Consider the following 23521-nt stretch of genomic DNA (forward strand, 5'->3'; position numbering starts at 1 on the left):
CATGATGAATCTGACAATTTAACAAGGATTGAGTTTTAGTTTCAGGGATTTTGGTTCAATCTGCCTTAAAATCTTACAAAAACCCTGGAAAAACCCACAAAAACCCACAAAAACCTGCAAAAACCCCATTAAGCATTAGGGTTTTTCCGGAGATTTGATACCCCAAAAACCCCAACCCACAAAAACCTGGGGTGGCGAACCCTGCTCTCACTAAATAAATGCGGATATCCGCACCTGTATAAATTGGTGTTTTGTATATGCAAATTTGACAAGTGGATACATATATGAACCTGTGTACATGGGATACAGATATATGCTCGTTTTTATGTATATCGGGATATCTTTTATTCTCTCGTATGTATATACCACTACCGTTGAATAATTTGAACACACATGGTCCGACTAAACGGCCAGCCATATATGTACAACGTCATTAAGAATTTTCGGTTTTAGCACCCACCCGCCCGACGAATGCATTAAGCGATCAGGAATTTTAACATGCGAAAGACCTAAACCACCCGCACGCATTAAAATGATGACGTAATAGATATCTGGATATTCCCTAAAATGATTTAATTGATTACACTCTTAAAAAAATCAATAACCGTTGGTATTGATACGTGACTCCACCGCGTGGTATTGATCTGGTATTAAATTAGTACTGCGTGGTAAAAAATTTAATACCAATTAGTATTAAACTTATTACCATGAGGTATAATTTCAATACCGGTTCTATACTAATATGGTATAACCGTTTAATACCAAGGCGGTAGAGTCACGTATCAATACCGTTAAGTTTTTTTCAATACCAAGTTTGTAAGAGTGTATTTTTTAATTGTTCAAAAATTAGCCTAACCATATTTTCCGGCTTTCTTGAATGCACATGTTCTCGAACATGTCGGGTTTTTCACCAACGCTTAAGATTTTTAAAAACAGAAAATTTTCAAATTTCGACCTTTATGTGGGTGTGGCTAGCGTAAATGTGGCCCATCAAAAGCGGGTACTGCCCAGTTTCGTCTACTAAATTTTGCTTCCCAAGTTTTACTGTCCAACGCACACTGAATATCTTTTTGGTTAAGTTTAATTTTTATTGCTGGCTTTAAAGGTGAAGATGACTGTGTTTAATTTAAGTATATGAAACTGGCGAAATTAGGAAAAAATCTTGTTAAGGATGTTTGTCTCTAGTTGCCCTATGTTTATTAATTTTTATTAAATGATTAAATGTTGTTACTTTATTTATTGGCGAAATGCGTGACCATAGCCAATGAGATCTAAATATATTGAATACTTTCAATTTTGGAATTACATGACAAACAAAACAATTAAAACAATAAAATTTATGAGAATTAATTAACTAATTGCTTTTGGCGAGACACCATTTGCTTCGTGAATGAGTTGTGGATGGGGATTACTACTACGGCGGAGTTGGATGGGAAGTCATACATACATACATATTCAAACTCGTTAGTAAAATTTCATACATTGACAATATTATTTTCGATGCTGTTGCGGGTTGAAATCACATCATATTTATGAACAGAAATATTTTCTTTGTTCTTTTATATGTACTAATACATGCCACAGTATTCTTCTCTTTGCTAATAAGACCGGTTGCACACATACATGTTCACACTCATTCATTTAATCATGATTAAATAAATTATTCATTCAATATTTAAAAATTGAATTAATATTGAATGAATATTTTGTTCTGATTTTTTAATAAATGAATATTGAATGAATTTGTATCTACTCAATTCGTGTGAATGAGTAATGAATGAATATTTTTTCATCATTCATTTTCTGCTCAGTGCTTAATACATAGGCAAAGTGGAGAAATTCACCTAATTTTGTGAATTTTTAATACAATAAATAATAAAGGAACGGTGAATAATGAATAAATGTTGAATAATTAATGAATATTTTTTTACAAATAAAGAATGAGTGAATAAGGAATGAATATTTTTTCAAGGCTTTGAATGAATGAGGTTTGAATGAATAAATATATGTATGGTTGCACAGAACTTCAAGGGTTCTGTCAATGCGTAAGCCACTATCTTCTTGCGCTTGCGCTTAGACCTGTACCTACTGATAATATTACCTATGAATAACTGAAAATCACACAATCTACTTATACAGAATCTATACATTTGTCTAAACCAATTCCCTACAGCGTGCTTACACTCAATTAAAATGCATGTACATGAGAAAATTAGACACACGCCATACAAGATAAATACATCTACCACTGCCTGCAAGGTTATAGGGTCTGCTTCAGAAAATATGATTGGTTCTCTTTCTCCCGCCATAGCTTTCGCAAAATGAGTAGGAAAGGTTGCATTGTTCCTGAGATATTGCAATCTTAGAGGAAAGTATAGATTACTCATTTTATTCCACCTTTCCTCCAAACCGGAACTTGAGAATTGTCTTAATTTGTTAAGAAAGATTGGGAAAAAGAAGCTTTTCATAGCTGTACAAAAGTCAACCATGCCAAGTGGAGTATCTCCCTCTCCCTGAATGATTACTCGGCTACCATTCCATCTTAATAATCTCTGTGTCCACACCAAGTTCGCCTTTTGGTCTATATTGAGATAAATTAATGGTCTGGAATTGTCAATGTTTTCTAAAAATTTAAAATAAAAGTACAAGGTTGTCATAGTTAGTGTTCTGATATAGAACAGTTTTTCCTCTAAACGTTCAAGTGTTGCGAAAAAATTTGATCCGTTTCCAATTAATTTTTTCCGTTGTGGAATAATGAGGTTCTTTAGGTTTGACTCGTATCTATCGGGTGTGCTTACATTATAACCTGACCCCGTCGTAATAAGTGGAATGTTTGAAGCCACTAGGTCGTCTAAGTTTGACGGAAGTTCGGGTAATTTGACCCCGCTCAAGAATGAGAATATTGATCCAGTATACAAATTGGCCATGATTATGTAACATCCACACAACAACCAAACTGTGAGGATGGGTGCAGCAGTCCAATTCTTTTTATGGAACATCCTTAAACTGTCCCCATTCACTTGACCGAGCAGAATGCAAACGACATTTAAGAAATTTGGGATGCAGTTCCCGGCCAAATTCTGTGTCTCTGACGTAAAACTCATAATTAACGTTATTGCTGCGCAGAACCCAAATAAAACCAACCAAACTTCCGAATCAAATGGGGACAAAAATACATTAATAACATTAAAAGGGGCAGGAAACGAGGTGACAAATATGAATTGAACCATGTCATGGCGAACATGATAAGGAATGGTAAGCCCCGTATCCTCAAGGAAAATCCAGTCAACGTCAATTATATATACGAAAAGCTCACCTTTCTGGAAGTTAGCAATCGTAAAGTTGAATATTTTTAAAAGTGAGATAAGTACACAACTTCTAAAATTTGAGACCCTAACATCCATTTTTCTAGTTTCACATTGATTACCCTCTATGAACAAGTTGTACCGGCAATGACTACACCATTCTGTTGCATGTTATTATTTATGCCAACCCACACCTTACTAATTTCTGAAATGGAGAAACCTGCCTCATCCATGATTAACTCGTTCGGTATTTGGGAGGGATCACAAAGCAAGCATGGAATAAAAACTTTATTAGGGATCCTAAAATTGAAGAGAACCAGGCCACCGGTTACACGATGCGTGTAGTATGTGTCGTAATTTGAAGAACTCGTCACCTCGTCACAATGTTGAAAGAGGAATGAGGGGTTGCACGATTTGAAAATTGCGGCTCGAAGGCGATAATTTGCTCTTACATATTGTTTAGAAACTATGTGGAGAAATGTTACCCAGGACGTCATCTTTGAATAAGAAGAGTGAAGTCCTGTGCATGAATGCCCCGGGTTTAGGATATCCACCGTTTTTGGGTTAATGCGAAGTTGAGTCAAAACAATTGGGCTGGATGGGTTCGACCGTAACAAGTCGTTGAAATATGGTGCACGAAAGTAATCCACATGTGCCATTCCACTTAAATTACCATAAATTGTGAACAAGGTTATGTGATAATTTCTGAATAGATTTGGGATATTCCAGAAACCGCTGCATGGGATGGCGAGGAGAAGAAGAATGGCTGATGTAATCCACATTATTGGTTCCGTGGTGTAAATATGAGGACAATGCTCGATGTATTATGTGATACTCATCACTGAAAATAATAAAAAGATCTTGTTTGTTTCTCGTTTCCTATATTAAAAAACAATAATTTTCGGTTTGCGAAAATTGCAGAAGATTTGTGTGTTGTTCAAATTTGAAGTTTTACCTACTAATTAGTTGATTTTAAGCAAAGAAAAAATATATTGATTGTTCGTCTAAAGGATTAAGAAATGATTCTAAATGTCACAAATTTTTTCAGCATGGGGTTGAATTTTAAATATTACTAACTTTAAATATCCTCGATCAAAGCATATTTCAATTCATTATCCAATTGGTTTTTAAATATTTATTTCTTCGTATTGTTCATTAGCTCTCCTTGGGTAGGGTTTGAAATTTCACTAATATTCTCCGGGCGGGACCAGAAGTCTAAGAGTGCGTATTAAAAAATTTTAAATTGAGAAAAAATTGATTTTTGATAAAAAATTTGAAATTGTGGGGATCCATCATATTCAGATTTCCAAAACTATCTTTTGATAACCGTTCTACTTACTATAGTATCAAGCGTCTCAATATATTTTGTATGTAATCTTTATTTACCTATCATAATTTTAATTAATTACTTTATAAGTCTTTATCATTAAGAACTTTAAAGCTAATGGTTCAGTCCAAAACAAGGTCAGAAGTGGTCGAAAACCCATTTTGGCTCACCGAGAAGTACGCCACGTGCTCAACAAAGTCAACGTTACACCCTCACTTAGTGCTCCAAAGCTATCTACCGAGATCAAGGAGATGTTCGACAAACAAGTTAGTCCTAGGACCATCCAAAGAACACTGAATAAGGGAAATTTGAAATCCCACAGAGCAGTCCGGAAGCCTCTTATTGTACCGAGGAATGCAACCAAACGAGTGAAGTTTGCCAGAGACCACATTTCCAAGCCACAAACATTCTGGGACATATTTTATGGACTGACGAGTCAAAGTTCAATGTCTTTGGGTCAGATGGGCGTCGTAGAGTGTGGAGATATCCAAAAGAAGCTTTGAATCCAAAAAATCTCAACCCCACAGTTAAGCACGGCGGCGGGTCGGTAATGGTGTGGGGATGCATGGCTTCAAGTGGGGCAGGAAAAATGGAATTTATTGACGGAATTATGGACCAATACAAGTACCAGGGAATACTTGACCGTAATATCCAGGAATCTGTTCGAAAACTTGGACTTGGACGACGATTTGCCTTCCAACAAGACAACGATCCGAAACACTCTGCCAAGTCCACCATGGAATACTTCAAGAAAAAAAAATTCCGAAGCTAGAATGGCCTCCCCAATCTCCAGACTTGAATCCCATTGAGCATCTGTGCGACCACATTGAAAGAGAAATAAGAAAACAATCTTTTTCAGGAATTCCGGGCCTTAAATCTAGAATTCGTGAAGTTTGGGAAACCATTTCTGAAGATGTGACCAAGAATTTGGTAAACTCAATGACTCGACGCCTTGAAGCCGTCCTTAAAGCGAACGGAGGCCCAACCAAATATTAAAAATTAATTGTTATAACATTCCTTATAAATTACAGTTTTTTTGTATGTTTTCTCTTACTGGACGTTGACTTTTGTCCATCCAATTGTTTTCATTTTGAATTAAAATACATCTCTGGCCTAAAATAAATTTTTTAGCGGAAAACTAATAATGTGCTATGAAATTACGTTAAATTTGTGAGAATTTGATATATCAATGATGAAAATTGGTTCAGTAGTTCAGTGACAATTTGAAAATGAAATTGACGCGACTATGTGGACGTAGACATCTGTCCGACACTGTATGTTAAGGAAGATTTGCGATGGAACAACTAATCCCATTCCTTTATGAGAAGCATGATGCAATGCCGTGAATGCCTTCATGATACCAATTTCACAAATTCAACACCGTTGCCGTTGTAAAGCATCGTTTTTTGTTATCTAAGTTCACACACTTAGAACACTGGTTGTAGAACTTTTCTGGCCAGAGAACATATTTATATATACATATGTACATACATACACTGTTAAAAACCTAGGAAAGACAGATATTTATGCACTCCGAGCTATGTAGTATAGATATGGGAATAACTTCGTAATAGTTGGTTGCTTAATGGTAAATTCTCATTACCACAACGAATCACTTCATTACTCCATATGCGGTGATGTCCACTATTTCCGTGAAGTCAGATAAATATGCACTCCGGTCCGTGATGATTTAATACCATTTTTATAAAGGTACTCTAACGGCACTTAAAGGGACGTTCGTAAACTTCGTAACGCAAAGAGGGGTGGGTGGGGGGTCAGGGTCTAATGATATCGTGCCTATGTGACACATGTTAAAGGGGGTGGGTGGGTGTCCAGAAAACCAAAAATTTGCGTTATGAAGTTTACGAACGTCCCCTAATATGAAACTTTGTCTTTTAAGTAGTTAAACCACCATAACTACTTTGTATTTAATACTAATCGGATAGGAATTTGTTACTGAATCAATACCAGTACGGAGCATTCATAGGTACGTACATATTTAAGTGCGACACACCTAGATTTTAACAGTATGCACAGATAATGTGTTGTCGGTGAAATTTTCGAAATTCTTGGTTACAGGAGTAAGTATACACCCCAAAGGTTAACTATAGTGTAAAAACCACGAGAAGCTATTTATGCATGACTAGAATCATTGCGTTTATCCAAAATCGATATTTAAAGCATCAGAAACAAAGTTAAATATGTAATCCATACAGTCAGAAATATCTAAATAAGTAAATCAAAATATGATGATTATACGTAAATATATACATATTTATAAATGTGTATGATGTATGTAATTGCCGATTTAGTAAATGCATATGAATTATTTATCTACCTTATCATGGGTGAGTCGATATTAAGTATTTAAATCAGGATTACAAATGATATATATCACTGACAATGCAAGTCTTTTACTCAACTCAGATCGGGTTGGGACCAATTTTATTTTGTTCACCGCAAAAAAAAGCTTACCCGTATTTTTTCATTTTTCCTAATGCGCTAATTTGAGCGCGGGGCGCGAATTTTAAAATATTTTTCAGCCAAAACCTCGCTTTTTAAAAATTCTGTAAATTTTCGAATTTTAGCGCGAATTCAAAAATTCGAAAACATGTCTGTTCAGAAGGACTTACTTGACTTGTAAAAAATCCGAATGCATTATTTGTTGAAAAATTAAAAATTTGAGAGTTTATGCTTTTATTTAATTTCAAAAACTGGCAAAAAATTTTGAAATTTAAATTTCGAGACAATTGGATTTTTCATAAGTCAACTAAGTCATTCTGAAGAGACATGTTTTCGAATTTTTGGATTCGCGCTAAAAGTCGAAAATTTACAGGATTTTTGAAAAGCAAGGTTTTGGCTAAAAAATGTTTTAAAATTCGCACCACGCGCCCAAATTAGCGCATTATGAAAAATGCAAAAATACGGGTATGCTTATTTTTTGTGGTGAACAAAATAAAATTGGTCCCAACCCGATCTGAGTTATACACGTAAAAGACTTGCATTGTGAGTGAGATTTAGTGAGGTTTAATGATATATATCACTCATCTCACTTGGGGCTGAGTGGGAAATATGAGAAATAATGAGATAAACTTGTAGTTAATCAACCCGTCCGCTAGGTGGCGGCAGTGCATGGCTTATATTTCTCACTATTTCTCATTATATCTCAGTGAGATGAAATTCTTAAAGATGAGATGAGATTTCTGCAACCCTGATTTAAATATATACTTTTCAGGGGAACCTCGACTACTCTCACACATCGATATCCTTCCGAATAACCTTAATCGACAGATAATTTAGTAACACTAAAACTTTCTTATAGAACATGGGGTGCAAAATTGCGTTTTTACGAAATATTTGGCTAGAGTTGGACCACACATTTGCCATTTGCCCAATGGTTTTAGCTTAGCCACCAGCCTTTCGAATGATGAAATGAACTTTATAGAATATTGATACCTGTTTACCTGTCCGCGTTAGCCAAAACATGAATATGCAAAAAAATGAAGCAAAGGCTTGCCAATTTTTTGCAAATTGCGGAAATTGGAAAAATTGAAGTTCAGCATATTTCAGAAAAATAAATAAGTTAAAGTAGCCAATGCTAGCCTATTTTTATTTATTTCTCGAAATTTTTTGCGATATTGATTTTTCTTAGGTGAAGGAAAAGTAACCATAAGGTGATCATGTTAAAAGATCGCCATGGTTACGGCGAAGCCTAAGTATGCATTCAGCTGCAACTTTGAAAAGGTCGCACTGAGATTTCACCCGAACCGTTCGTTGCATGGAAAACATGTTGAAACAAAAAAACTAGAGAATTCTGTGTTACAGAGTCATTTTTCTTATTTTTCCAAAATTCTAATTCCTTCAGGTAGAAAGTCCGATGCCTAAAGTTTCAAATCTATTTCCTGGCATCAAGCAAGTGTTTCCGACCGGGGGCTTGACATTTTTACTATTCTCCTGGATAGTGCGCACATTTTAAGCCCTTGTTCGACTTTATCGGATGAAAACTCAAGGAATTAGAGCTTTTTGAAATATTGCCATTAAGCGACCTATTTACGTATGCGCAAATATACGTGTTAGGTTACTGGTTGCTAACGTGTGCTAATAATGCAAAGTTTCTTTAGCATTACCACAACATAACAATCCTAAAAATTCTGAAACATTCGAGATTGATCAAATTCCATGAAATATAAATATAACGCATCCGCACCCAAAAGGGGATTAATTTTGTATACCACGCATCCACCCAAATGAGAATTAATAACGTTTAAGATTTGATAATTATGATTTTATACATTTAAGTTCACAAATCACTAAAAATAATTAAATAAATAAATTTTAAAAAACAAACTTAGGTGAAGGACGCGCTTAAAATATTAAAACAAGAAGCGTTAAAAAAATGTCATAATATCGTTTAATATTTATTAATTTTTTTCTTCACCGTGGGCCCAACTAAAACAGTAAAAAAATATACTTTCAAGTATTTGGAATAATTGTATGAAATACGTAATTTTTGTATAATAAACTTTGAAATTTGAATGAAATTTGAAAGAGATTTGAATGGTTATCTTTCAATAAATATATACACCTGTTATGGTGGAGATTTGCTCAGGTTCTGGCGTATTTTAATAATTCCCCTTGAAACAGGTATTAGTTAATCAAGTCGTTGTTTTAGTTGCATTTAATATTAATTATCATTGCTGTGAAAACAAAATAGTTGGGCCCACGGCGAAGAAAAAATTAATAAATATTAAACGATATTATGACATTATTTTAACGCTTCTTGTTTTAATATTTTAAGCGCGTCCTTCACCTAAGTTTGTTTTTTAAAATTTATTTATTACAAGTTGCAAAAAAATGCCGTGTTTGACGTCATTATTTACCTATTCCACAAATCAGCTTTTCCTTTGTTCTTACATATTTATATGATAACTTTTAAGCTTCTCTAAAAAGATAATGAAAAATTGAACAATCGCGAACTTCAATTTTTGTAATTTTTTGCAATAAGATAAATGTACGTATTTTGTATTAGTTTAACTTGTAATTTTTGTTGAATTTAAAGAAACGAAAAATTCAAATTTTTCCGATTTCCACAATTTGCAAAAAATTTGGCAAACCTTTGCATCATTTTTTGCATATTCGCTGTTTAGGTTCCCTTTTTAGTGTCAAGTGTAATAAGTCATACACATGGTAAACTTAACGACGCAATAAACAAGAAAACAAGGTTTTAGCATATACGTAAATATTAGTAATCGACAGTTTCCTGAAATTCGCAAGCCTATTTAGAAGGGAAAAAATCGTTTGCAAAACCTTACCAACCTGACCACAAACAAGTGAAAAAATTCACCATTTATTAGCAATGTTTCATGCTACATTCGTGCAAAATTTGGAATCAATTAAGTTAAAGCTCAATAATTTATAGATATTTATCTGTCAAAAAGTTACGCAACATAATTGTATGTAGGTGCAGCTAAATAGTTAATTAAATAATTTGTCTGCCTACATTTAGCCGCAATTATCGTCAGGGCCTTGACTCAACAACCTTTTAGCGACACTTTTGTCGATATTGGTCCACTCTATTGCGCTAACGGTTTTCAGGGAAGCTGGGTTTGTGGATTTCCGTTCTGCATACATAATCCCGACTCTGAATCCATCACCTAAATCAGAGTTGTGCTAAATTTACCCATGGTTTAGTGATAAAGGGCAATTGGGTAAAATTTACACAACGGTTGGACAAATTTTACTCAACTTTTGGATATATTTTGCACACTATTTATTGGTGTCGTCCTCTTTTTTACTCAACCTTGGGTAAATTTTCCACAACTCTTATTTCCAGTGATTCTTTTCTGCATTCACCTATCCGGCATTTTGGGATTTAGATCCCATAAAATTTCCAAAATTCGATCAAATCCGAGCCGGACTCATGCAGAACACTGAATGCTGATAACACACTGCATACATAAATCATATCGATAAATTGTTCTGAATAGCAACACACTTACTTACCTGCATACTGGATGAGCATGGCTTCATGGAAATTGTAATGCGGTTTCTTAATTACTCCAAACTGTTTAATTAATTGTACACATTATGTATGTATATCTTGAAGGCTATTTTATTTACAGTTTATTCATGGACAACGTTTTCCTCTAGAAAATATGTGAATTGGTATATGCATTTCAAGTTTATTTTGCAAAACTAAACCACAAGGACGGAACAGGTAAACGAAAAAAAATATGTACAGACCCAGACCCAGACCTTCACCGTGGCGTTAATTACAATTAAACTTAATTTATTTCTCTACTAATTATACCCCCTGTCAAATCGAGGACTTTGAATTGTTTTTTATTGCCAATTATTGCACGTGGACCAGACCTATTCTGGGAAGTAATTGCCTAATTATCACCTATAAAATGTTTTACAAATCTCTCAACAAACTGCACTATTTTCTTGGAAAACTTGAAAATGGGAGGAAAATTATCATCCTGTTTTACCGTATGGATTGTGATCCTAGCGATCGTGGTCTTTTCGCAATCTAGACTCGTCGAGAAGCGTCGATACAGTAAATAAATATACAAATTTATATTTCTTAAAATTTTGCGTATTTTAAATTTGTCGAAATTTTAAATTATTTAGCTCCGAAATTTGTTTTACATCAAATCCTTACATCAAATCCTAAAGTTTTATAGATTTTAATTTTCTCCAAGGCTAAAGTTTCCACAGATTACGTTTCCTAATACTAACCTTACTAGATTTTAAATTTGTATAAATTCAAAATTTTTACTGCCTCAGTTCCCTAAATTTTACGAGAGCTTAATTATTTCATGCCTCTAAGTAGAAAATTTAACTACGCCCAACATTTTGTTTTTTTTCTCGTCAAATTTTTTTCTACTAAATTCCTTTAAATTTCTAATATTGAATAAATATGCAAATTTTGTATTCCTTTAATAGCAAAAGCGGATCCCATAAAATGCAACATTCTCAAGTTGGGCCCCATGCCCCCCGAGGTAAAGGGCAATGACACACTTATCCTCTGCAACTGCACTATGAGTTTCATCATCATCCGGAAGGAATGCATTGAATACCAAGAAGTTTCTGATGACAGTGAGTACACTCTTAGAAATCCAGTATTAAAATAATACCAAGCTTTATATACATGCATGACTCTACGAACTTAGTATTGATAAGTAATTCTGCCTAGCAACAGCTCGGTATTAAAGTTTTACCGTATCGGTAGCAAATTTTTGCCGACAAGTAAAATTTTAATACCAAGCTGTAACAGCTTTAAAACCGAAAAATCAATAGTTACCTGTCAAACTGGTAAAAATTTAGTAAATACTTATACTCCTCACTGGTACTGATTTGGTAATAACTTTCTACCGGATTTTTTAGCAGATTGTTTCTGAGTAGAAAATTTCTCATCACCAAAACATTACTGAACGGTACTGCCCACTATTTCCATGCCGGCGTGGAGTCACATACATACAAACATGTATTTTAGTCTGTTATGATTTAATACCAGTTTTGTAAGAGTGCTGACTTCTAACAGGGTAGAACTTTCTACCCTTTTACCACCAATATTATGCAAGTATCTTAATTATGTAAATGGGTAAATTATGCAAATTATTTAGATAGCACCACCACAACTACACAACGATCATCTTCAACGTCCAGCACGACGGCCAGAACGTGGCGTCCATCGACCCGATCAACCACGACACGTGGGACGACGACATCGCCAACCACGTCGATTCCAACGACACGATTTCCAACCAGTTCATCCACCACGTTTCGAACAACTTCGTCGACAAGATTTCCGACCAGTTCGTCGACACTGATTCCTACAACTTCGTCAACAACGTTCCCGACCACATCGTCGACAACTTTACCGACAACTTCGACCGCAACAATTCCAACAACTTCGTCAACCACTAGTCCAACCACCACATCGGCAACGACGACGACTTCAACCACCACGACCACCACACAAAATCCAATCACGTCAACGGCCGAACCCACCACGTACAACCCGACCAGCACCGTCACCTCAATCACCGATGTGACATCTGAACGAAGTAAGTCAAAAGATTTTATTATTAATTGGCCTTCACGAACTATTTAATGACACGTTAGATGAAAATTTGTATATTTTCGCCTCAGATTATAGAGATTTATCTATACACTCTTAAAAACAATGTTACCGTTTTGAGCAGTATGCAAGTATAGTGTAGATTCCTAAATTAAGTTAACTATTTAAATATACTACAACCAGGGCGATGTTTACTCGATATAGATTAAAGTTTACTCTGGATTTTGTAGAGTTTACTTAATTTATGTAGAATTCGGAGTGCATTTATTTTTTAAACTGGCACCCTTATTTTTAAGAGTGTACAATTTCTAACTAAGCCTTAATTATTTTCCAGCGGCCAACAAAGGTTTCGTTCCACTTTCCCGGGATGAAAATAAGGACCAAATATTCGTCCAGGGCCATTGGTACAATAAAGACGGGACAACAAATAAGGGACACACGGCGGCGCAAGGCACTCAAATCTCCGCACAGTCAACTTTCCAACAGTGCATGCATCACGGGACGAACGGCTGCGACCAAACATGGAGCCAAGTTAGTATTTTAGAGAAAATTGTTGGATTTGGAAATGTCATGCAAAAATTTCTAAAAAAAATTGAAACTTTCCATAATTTTTAGAGATACTGGGTAAACTCGGACTACTGGAGTCCAGGAAATCCCATCTTTATCGAGATTGCGGGAGAATGGGATGCCGAAGGAGACATTAATGGCGGCTACTGGTACAACTATGCGTACAAGTATAAAGCCATGTTGGTCGTTTTGGAACATCGCTTCTACGGACAGAGTTTCCCTGTTAAGTAAGTTTCCTAAAAAACTGATAGTCGGACAAAATATTAAAACGGTAGTAATTTATTACCACACTAGCAACCCTGCAGTATCTGATTTATGGTTGATGACGAGTCAATTGGCTTTGGCCGATGCTGCCTACTTCATCGACACTTACACGCAACAAAATAATTTACAGGTTACTATTTAGCATCAAAATTTGTGTCAAATTGCCCCAGCACAATGTTTCTCAGATTTCCCCACCAACTAAATTTGTTCCCTCGCTAGGGCTCCAGCTGGGTCGCGTTTGGTTGCAGTTACGGCGGCAACTTGGCCGCCTGGATGAAACTCAAGTATCCCAACCACGTTAAAACTGCGGTCTCTTCATCCGGCCCAGTCGAAGCCATCTACGACTTTCCCGGTATTAACTAATTTTGAACTAAAACCTGGGAACCGAATTATTAATTCCCGCTGTTTCAGGATACATCCAAACCGTTTCGGAAGTCATTCAACAAACCGATTCCGGCTGTTATGACTATCTCTACAATACCTTCGGCTGTATGGAAGCCTTCGTTAATGGCAGCACGAGCAGTTGCGGGCCTTACAAGACCATTCAGGATCTTAAGGCTGCTTTGAAGTTAGCTTTATGACATTTTGTAGCAGAATTTTTTTAGGGAAATCATAGTTTCTTGTCCCAGAGCAGTTGGTTAAACGGGAACTTTTTCTAAATGGGCCAATAAGATCTAGTAAAATGCATAATTAGGATAATCTGGCAGAACCTAATTGCTCGGCGGGTAAATATAATATGGCTTCGACTTGAGCAATATGATCCATTCGATCCGATTTGTCTATCCGGCTAATTAGATCGTTTAGCATAACATTTTTCCAATCCGACCAGATATATACGTATTAATGTAGGTCAGATTCATCTTATAAATAGTAAATGACCAGATAAGAAAATCCGATCCGAAAGCTGGACTGTTTTCGGATCATATTCATTACCCCAAATAATTTACCTTTTCCATCACATCAAATCGCACATTATTTTTCAAGATACTGCTACTACGTCGACCCCAACGGAAACACGCTCTCCCGCCAACAAATGTTTAACTATCTCGCGTACCCGCCATGGGCCGATAACGCGCCTGGATCTAAGGCTTCCTCTTCATGTCAAAAACTCCGCGCTTCTAATGGTGCCGATGGCATCCAGTTTTACGGAAACTTCATGCAGTCCTCCGGCCTCAACGGAGGGTGCAGCTCAGGCACTCTGGAAGATCAGGGCGCCTTCCTTCAAACGCAGGAAGCCTGGCAAACTGGCGCGGCCGGCTGGACGTGGCAGACTTGCAATGAATTCGGATACTTCATGTCGTCCGATCCGGTTCGAGGAACCTTTGGAAGAAATACGTTTTCCGGAGATGTTTATGGATCCACATGCCAGAGACAATTTGGAGACACGTAAGAAATCTGACGTTATTCTATGGCATACTTCTATACCACAGCGAATATGCACTCTTAAAAATAATGTCACCCTTCCGAAAAAAAGTGTTATATGCATTCTAATTAAAGATAAATCCAGAGGAAGGTTAACCTTATAAAGCGTAAAGCATACTCTGGTTTTGAATAGTTTATTTAATATAAAATTCTAACTTAATTCCAAACGTGATGATCGCGGAATTCTTGTCGCGTAAATCACGCGCCAACGTAGTAAACGTTGGATCCGGTATAGAAGTCAATCTGCATGTAAAGTAAAAAAAAAATAGTTTTTTAGAGTGCGTTTACTTTTAAAAAAATTTACGTTATTTTAAGAGTGCATATGCATGCGACCCAGTACAATTTAAGTGCGAGATATTCATGATAGAAATCGATATTTAAAAAATAAACCTGCGAAATGATCTATCACGGATAAGTATCTAATTAAATTTAATCCCCAGCTACAACCGGGAATACGTTGAGGGGCAAATTGCGAACACGAATGCGTACTACGGCGGGAAGAATATCCAGTCGAAATGCGTAATTTTCGTGCATGGAACCTGGGATCCGTGGCATTCGCAGGGAGTCACCACGCCCACGGGATACAACACTGTGGTCGTTGTGCCAGGTAAATTTACACATATTTACAGGGCCGTGCATAAATTCGGCCTATTTACACAGGCTTTTCGTATTACTCCACGCAGGGAATCTATCACCGGCCTCACGACAAATTTACGGTAGGTTTCTTTATTTCCCGTAAGGTGAGACATGGTGAAGTGAGGCGAATGGCCATGGATTTTTTCACCGTGTCTCACCTTACGGGAAATAAAGAAACCAACCGTAAATTTGTCGTGAGGCCGGTGATAGGTTCCGTGCGTGGAGTAATAACACTATAAATTCCTGAAACTTTTACAAAATTTTATAACTATTTCTTAGCCAGATGCATAATATTAATTTAATATTATGCAAATTAGGAACCGAGCACTGTGCCGATACCGGAAATCCGACCAATTCTGCCATGTCCACCGCCCAGCAGACAATCAGTTCCCAACTTGGACAGTACTTGAACGATCCTAACTGCTAAGCTATTTAAGCTCTGAACGAATTCTGTATTTCAATTTGAAGAATATTCGGATAAAATAAAAAATTTATGATTGCAGACGATCTGATAAATACTTATCTGTGTCTATCTAAAATACAATGTGTGTTACATTTTCCATACTGTACATAAGTCCTGCCTGTCATTTCATAGCGAATTATTGTGTATTTGTACATATTACTAATTCATAAAAATTTGTTGCACACTTGCTTTTTGTTCTCGTTGATCAAAACAATTTCTCTTTTCATGAAAATTTTAACAAAATTTCCCAAAAGACATAACAGTTTCTAATGACCCAACGTTTAACATGTTATCTCTACAAAGCATTACCTGCTTTCATATAATGAGTTAAAAGCCATAAAAAAGGTCATGATGAAATATAAATTTGTATTTTTAATGTTTTCGATTAGAGTTGCCACGAATAATTTTATTTTCCTCTAAATCATTATTAGACTCATGTGTACATAGCTGACGTATAATTTTGCGTAAAATTTATCATACATATCCTGACTTTCGAGACGCATGTTATAGTTCAATAAACCGGATAAAAAAATATGTAATACACACTTCCTTCAACATGAAACTCATGAGCCCGTTCCGCATACATATTTTGCATCTAATTTTATCATAGATATTCAAATTTCGACCAGCCTGACGTTCCAAAGTTGTATAGATTCATCATCCTGTCATTAATATTGTCAAAACATCTGTGATTATTAATTTTGCTGAGAACTCGACTGATTTTTAACGGGAAATATGTATATGGGATTTGTCACGAAGACATGGACAGATAACAGTAAAGTACAGCGCATTTTTACGTATGTACTATCAATTTTCATGTGCAAAACATGATATACCTGGCGAGCGTATATTTATATACATACGTACAGTTTACTTTTCATACATGAAATTTTTTTTTGCACATGTGCTAATTATGGTCTGCTATAAAAACCCTTCCGCTCTTTGCAATTTTCAACACTTGAACAAAACAGTCTTTTGTCACAATAACGAAAAAAATCCTCAACTCTCCTAGAATTAAATACGAGTCATGAAAGTATACATCATTATCGTAGCCGAACTGCTAATCTGCACCGCTCTGACGGGAACTCAAGGTATATATTTTTTTTAATGCAATCTTAAAAATAATGTTACCACTTTAAAAATTAAATTCACACTGAATTTTACAAACTATACTAAACCCAAGGTTACGTTAACTTGGTAAAGAGAAAGGTTTAATCCGGATTATACTTATATATGTATGAACTTTTCAAAATTTCGAACCCAGAGAAGATTTATTTTTTATAAGGGAAACATTACTTTTAGGAGTGGAGAATTCAATGACACAAATGTGACACCCTATCGCAGATGAAGAGATATGAAAAAGACATCTTTTGACATTCTAATATTTCTTGAATCGTAGCTCATTTACATACGATCCAACTTCAGAAACTTCGCAATTTTCATTCTTCGCAATTCAATTCCGGAACGTACAAAGAAAAAGTACATAAACTTTACCCTGGATTTAGTATAGTTCGCTTAATACAGAATTTAGAGGGATTTTATTTTTCAAAATGTGTAACATAACTAATTTTTAAGAGTGTACAATTTCTTAAAAATCTTTACGGCCAACAAAGGTTTCATCCCACTTTCTCGGGACGAAAATAAGGACCAAATCTTCGTCCAGGGAAATTGGTACAATAAGGACGGTACGACCAATAAGGGGGACACGGTCGCACCACTAACTCAAATCTCTGCACAGTTAACCTTCCAACAATGCATGCATCATGGGATGAACGGATGTAACGAAACGTGGAGTCAAGTAAGTGTTTATGTACCTTTTAAAAAAAATTTTAAAATTTCCATCAAGAAATAAATCAACAATTATAAATTTCCGATAATGCGTTGGTAATCCGATCCGACCGGATTATCCGGCCATTAGATCCGGTCCAATTTGATCCGCGGGTCGGACTCGACCAGATCGGAATGTCTATTCAAAATTTCTGAAAAATTTCAAAAAATCCGCACTTTATTTTAGAGATGCTGGGTAAACAAGCAATACTGGAGTCCCGGAAATCCCATCTTTATCGGACTTGCGGGAGAATGGAATGCCGAAAATGATATCAATGGCTACTACTGGTACAACTATGCTAACAAGTATAAAGCCATGTTGGTCGTTTTGGAACATCGCTTCTACGGACAAAGTTTCCCGGTGAAGTAAGTTTCTTAAAACACGTTTGGGCCGCAAAAATATGTAATAAAAATGTCAACCTCGGTAATAATTTATTACCATAGCAATCCCGCTGTTTCGGATTCATGGTTGATGACGAGTCAATTGGCTTTGGCCGATGCTGCCCACTTCATCGACACGTACACTCAACAAAACAATTTACAGGTGATTATTTAGCATGCACATTGATGTCAAATTGCCCCATCACAATTTTTCTCAAATTTCCGCACTAACAAATTTTTGGGTCGCGTTTGGCTGCAGTTACGGCGGAAACTTGGCCGCTTGGATGAAACTCAAGTATCCCAACCACGTAAAAACCGCGGTCTCTTCATCCGGCCCGGTCGAAGCGATTTATGACTTTCCCGGTATTTATGTCGAACTGAGGGCCTAAATGATTTCAAATTTTGATTCCCGCTTCTTCTATTTACAGGATATACACGAACCGTTTCGGAAGTAATTCAACAAACGGATGCCAAGTGTTATGACTACCTCTACAATACTTTCGGCTGTATGGAAGCCTTTGTTAATGGCAACAGGAGGAGCTGCGGGCCTTACAGGACATTCAAGGATCTTAAGGCTGCGTTGAGGTAAGATAATATCTTACCTGAATGAGAATCCATGGCATACGTTAAGTGGTGCTTATGTTTCACGGCACCGTCACGTCTCCTCCTCCAAATCCGATTTTTTGATTGGTTAAAATTTTTAATTGTCGTAATGATAATTTCGATCAGCCAATCAAAAAATCGGATTTGGAGGAGGACGTGACGGTGCCGTGAAGCATAAACGCACCTTTAGTCTTTCTTTTGCCACATTCACATATCCTAGTACGGCTGGTAAACTGGATTATCATCCAGCTATTTATGTACCGAGATTGATTCGATTCTAACCGACCCGATCGTACGATCCTACCCGTCCCGTTCCGCAACATTCGGTCCGTACCATGTCGAACCTCGCTTCGAACTATTCCATCCGTTTTGCAACCAGATTCATGTCATGATAAAAAAATCCAATCCGATCGAACATTAGATCGAATATTCGATTCCGGCCATAGCTGGCCGGAATCGAACCAGCAATCTTTCTAATAGGCTACCACTTTCCCCACAAAGCCATGTGAATTGCTAGTGTATTTATCTAGTACTTGGCTGATGCGAATTTTTTAATAGGCGTATTGTATATGTATCTTCCCCAACCTTATTATGTACCTAGTATTGACCATAATTCGTATTTTTCCCAAGATTTTGTCTCGACGTCGACCCCAACGGAAACACGCTCACCCGCCAAGCAATGTTTCTCTATCTCGCTTACGAGCCCTGGGCCGCGAACGCGGGCGGATCCAAGGCTTCTTCTTCCTGTCAAAAACTCCGCGAATCCAGCGGCACGGATCGCATCCAATTTTACGGAAACTTTATGCAGTCCTCCGGCCTTAATGGGGGAACTCTGGAAGATCAGGGCGCCTTTCTTAAAACTCCGGAAGCATGGCAAACCGGTGCGGCCGGCTGGGCGTGGCAAACTTGCAATGAATTCGGATATTTCATGTCGTCCGACCCGGTTCTGGGAACTTTCGGAAGAAATACGTTCTCCAGTGATGTGTACGGATCCAAATGCCAGAGACAATTTGGGGACAAGTAAGAAATCAGATTTCATGCAATGGAATACTTGCGATGTTGAATATGCACTCTTAAAAATTATGTTAAAGTAACTACCCTGATATTAAGTAAACTAAATTAAATCCAGAGTGAACTTTATCCTTTATCACGTAAAGGTTACTCTGGATTTAATAAAATTTAGCGTGCGGCACTTACTCTTCAAAAGAGTATCATGGTTTTTTAGTGTGTACGTACATCTTTACGCTAGTAAAATTCCGCTGCAATCTCTGCCATATTGAAGTAGAGCCTTATCAATATTTAAAAATGATGCTAAGCGATTCTCAGAAAATAAGTACATCCTTAGAAATCCAGTATTAAAATGATTCCAAGCATTCCATTCATTCCATTCATTTGTGACTCTAAGAAATTTGTATCGAAAAGTAATACCATATATTTAGTAATAACTCCATGGAAAACCACGTCGGTAACAAATGGTTTTTAAGCTGTAAAATTTTAATACAAAAGTGGATTTACGAGGGAAGGATGAAAATTAACTTGCCAGACTATCTAAATCTAAAAAAGTGGGGCAAAATGACCCCCCTTAAAAGTCAGGCCAGTTAATTTCCGTCCTACCCTCGTAGCAAGTTTAAGACCTTAATACCCACCAGATTTATAACAGTGTATAAAAAATAAATAATTTTGGTTCTATCCACAGCTACACCCGGGAATACGTCGAGGGGCAAGTTGCGAACACGAATGCGTACTACGGCGGGAAGAATATCCAGTCGAAATGCGTAATTTTCGTGCATGGAACTTGGGACCCGTGGCATTCGCAAGGAGTCACCATGCCCACGGGATACAACACTGTGGTCGTCGTGCCGGCTAAATTTGCACGTGTTTACAGGGCACCGCATACATAAATCGGGCCACCTCACCAATACTTTGTAACATTGCAAAATCTGTAAAGCCCTTAAACTTTTTCAAAATACTGAAAATATTATTGAGATAGATTAGCATATATTTTATTCTTTTATGGCTCTTTTTGTTTTACAAAGTCACAAATGACTACGTGAATTGACTCTTATTTATCCCATTCCGAATTTCCTTATGTATGTATGTACATTGAGACAATTCACGTAGTCCTTTGTAATGTAAATACCTATGTTTAACTTTATAATTCCATAAAATTGCCTTTATAATTCCATAAAGTTTTGCAAAATATTACAAGATTTTTCGAAGGAAAACCAGCCTAGAAATTTGTGTAAACTTATGTAATAGATCACCAGCGTGTATGTATTTTGTAGAATTATTTTACAAAACGCAGTAGATTTTAGAAAGTTGCAAATGACTGCGTTAGTTATATCGGCCTGAGTACTCGCGGTTTTCTGCCCTAATTACGACATACTTGTGTCCTTACATTTATTAATTTAATATTATATAAATTAGGAGCCGAGCACTGTGCCGACCTCGGAAATCCGACCAGTTCGGCCATGTCAACTGCCCAGGAAACGATCAGCTTCCAACTTGGACAATACTTGAACGATCCTAACTGCTAAATTATTTATGGTTCATCTATTAAAAATGCGTCATTTTTTCGATGAAATTATTTGGTAAACGCTATAAATTTTGAGTTGAGCCGTTCTTGAAATTGTTCAGATATTTTCAAAACTAAAAACGTTTTGAAAACTTTGACCCGTTGACACGCCCCACGCCCATTAATATGAAAATAAACAAAATATGTAACAGATTTATAATAAAATGACACATTTTTAATAGATGAACCATAAGCTCTAAACGAATTATGTGCATATGTATTTAAATTTAAAGATCAGGATAAAAAATAATAATAAATCGTGATTGCCTGACACATAAATACTTGTAGCCATTTAAATAAACTAATATGTAAATTGCATTCGCTAGATAATTTATGCAAGCAAAATATCTCTATGCAGTTCGATTTAAACCTGATTTTTCATCACTTTAAGACTGGTAAACAAACTGTTAAATGACTGTATCGAATTTCAGTTTAAAGGCAATTTTGTTCTAACTTTCTGTTATCACTAAATCAACCAATCAAGGTCTACGTGCTTCTAATATGTAATTTATGCATAAAGGTGAAGATTTACACGTCGGTCAATTAAATAGAGAGTTATCACATTAAGAAATTTGCAGTAACGTAGATATTTAGAAAGGAAAACTATGTACATACATGGGTCATACCGAAAGGACGGGGCACACGTGATTTAATTAACTTCCGCTTGTATGTATAACTTGCGTTCTATCAGGAACCCCACCAAGTTCATGAATTTGGACGACATTCTATCCGTTCGTCTCCTCAAGCTTATCATCCAATCAATTATGATTAATCCTTACGTAAAATGTTGTTGTCAATTTCGCCTTATATAAATCCTTGCAATGTCACCTTTACATATGTGTACGTGACTATGCGAAATACAAGTCAAAGCTTGATGCATAAATTAAAAGCGCGTGGGTGCTTAAGTGGACCGATTAATTACTGATAATGGAACACGTTCGCTGTATTTGGGCTGTGATTTATTGTGATAAATTATCTGGACATTTTGCAGATTTAAATTATCTACTCAGCAAATGGTCATGATTTTCCAGACCTTGATACAACGATAGTTTGTGACTTTACGCATACCTGTTCAGTTTCATTCATGGTTCAGATTCAGAGAATGGTAGTGAATGAAAATGAATTTGCTGTGATTTGAATAAAAATTAGTGAAAGATTCCGTCATTTCAAAAAAGTGACTGTGAATGAAAGGATTTCTCACTCGTTTCATTTTTCACTATATGCTTGATACATGTGGTGAAGTAAGAAATTCAGTCAGATGAAGTGAAATGAAATCCATTTGAAAGGAAATCTTCAGTCATAAATCGGTAACTGAACTTTAAACGAAAAAAGTTTTTCGAACAAGTATATTTACACATCATTCATAAAAATTTACATAATTCTTATTCGCTTCTGGACCTAAATGCTTATTTCAATTTATCATTACCTTATCTGTACGTCATCTAATCCTCCAACAGAGTATAAAACAAGGTCGGGCAGGGACACGCTTAAGCTTCTAATGCTTTTCAGCATTGGAAACTGCATAATGATAAATAACTCCAGGAGACAAACACATACAATATGTTTTTCTACTTAAAATAAAATTGTAACAAACTTTGTTGAGAAAGCTATAATGTACATAGTTATTAATTTTTATGAGTATAATTACTGAGATAAAAACCTTACTCTTATTCTTGGTTTGCCCCCTTCTATTCATTCGTAATTGTGAGGAGTTAGCTGGGAACCGGAGAATACGAGATGGGAAATTCCAGACCTCGATTTATTCTATGTCCTCCAGTGATAATAATTTCGGGAAGCGTAGTAACCTCCAGAATTTATGTATGTAGAACCCTGTCATTGATTAGACGATATCAATCAATCATTTCTTCATATTAAGTAATCAGCTCTGTAAATCCCTAACCATTAAATTTCCTCCATTCAATATTTCCCATTACTTCGGAAACCATACATTCCTTCTCTCCCACAAAAACTATTCCCAAAAATGTTCTCCACCCACACTCTCCCCTTGTTAATTCAACACTTAAAAATTACCCGTCTCATTGGAAACTTCCCGTTTGAATTTGAC

At 36.2% G+C, this 23521-nt stretch overlaps 2 protein-coding genes across 2 annotated transcripts; both read left to right on the forward strand.

The window, feature by feature from the left end:
- The first annotated feature begins 11052 nt into the window (after positions 1-11052).
- On the forward strand, positions 11053-16125 carry LOC110855256 (putative serine protease K12H4.7). The gene is made up of 11 exons (XM_022103672.2): positions 11053-11191; positions 11581-11733; positions 12261-12704; positions 13053-13249; positions 13334-13512; positions 13580-13679; positions 13769-13901; positions 13961-14117; positions 14534-14935; positions 15412-15578; positions 15925-16125. Exons 1-11 carry the CDS (start codon positions 11095-11097, stop codon positions 16032-16034), a joined length of 2139 nt encoding a protein of 712 aa, XP_021959364.1. The 5' UTR covers positions 11053-11094; the 3' UTR covers positions 16035-16125.
- Positions 16126-18122: 1997 nt separating this feature from the next.
- LOC110855237 (putative serine protease K12H4.7) lies at positions 18123-21737 on the forward strand. The gene is made up of 6 exons (XM_035855955.1): positions 18123-18263; positions 18342-18441; positions 18538-18641; positions 18707-18863; positions 19512-19901; positions 20578-21737. The coding sequence occupies exons 2-6, from the start codon at positions 18395-18397 to the stop codon at positions 20780-20782; spliced, it is 903 nt and encodes a 300-aa protein (XP_035711848.1). The 5' UTR covers positions 18123-18263; positions 18342-18394; the 3' UTR covers positions 20783-21737.
- The last annotated feature ends 1784 nt before the right edge of the window (positions 21738-23521 follow it).

This window comes from Folsomia candida, unplaced genomic scaffold, assembly GCF_002217175.1.
Source record: "Folsomia candida strain VU population unplaced genomic scaffold, ASM221717v1 Fcan01_Sc012, whole genome shotgun sequence".
In the NCBI taxonomy this organism is placed as follows: domain Eukaryota; kingdom Metazoa; phylum Arthropoda; class Collembola; order Entomobryomorpha; family Isotomidae; genus Folsomia; species Folsomia candida.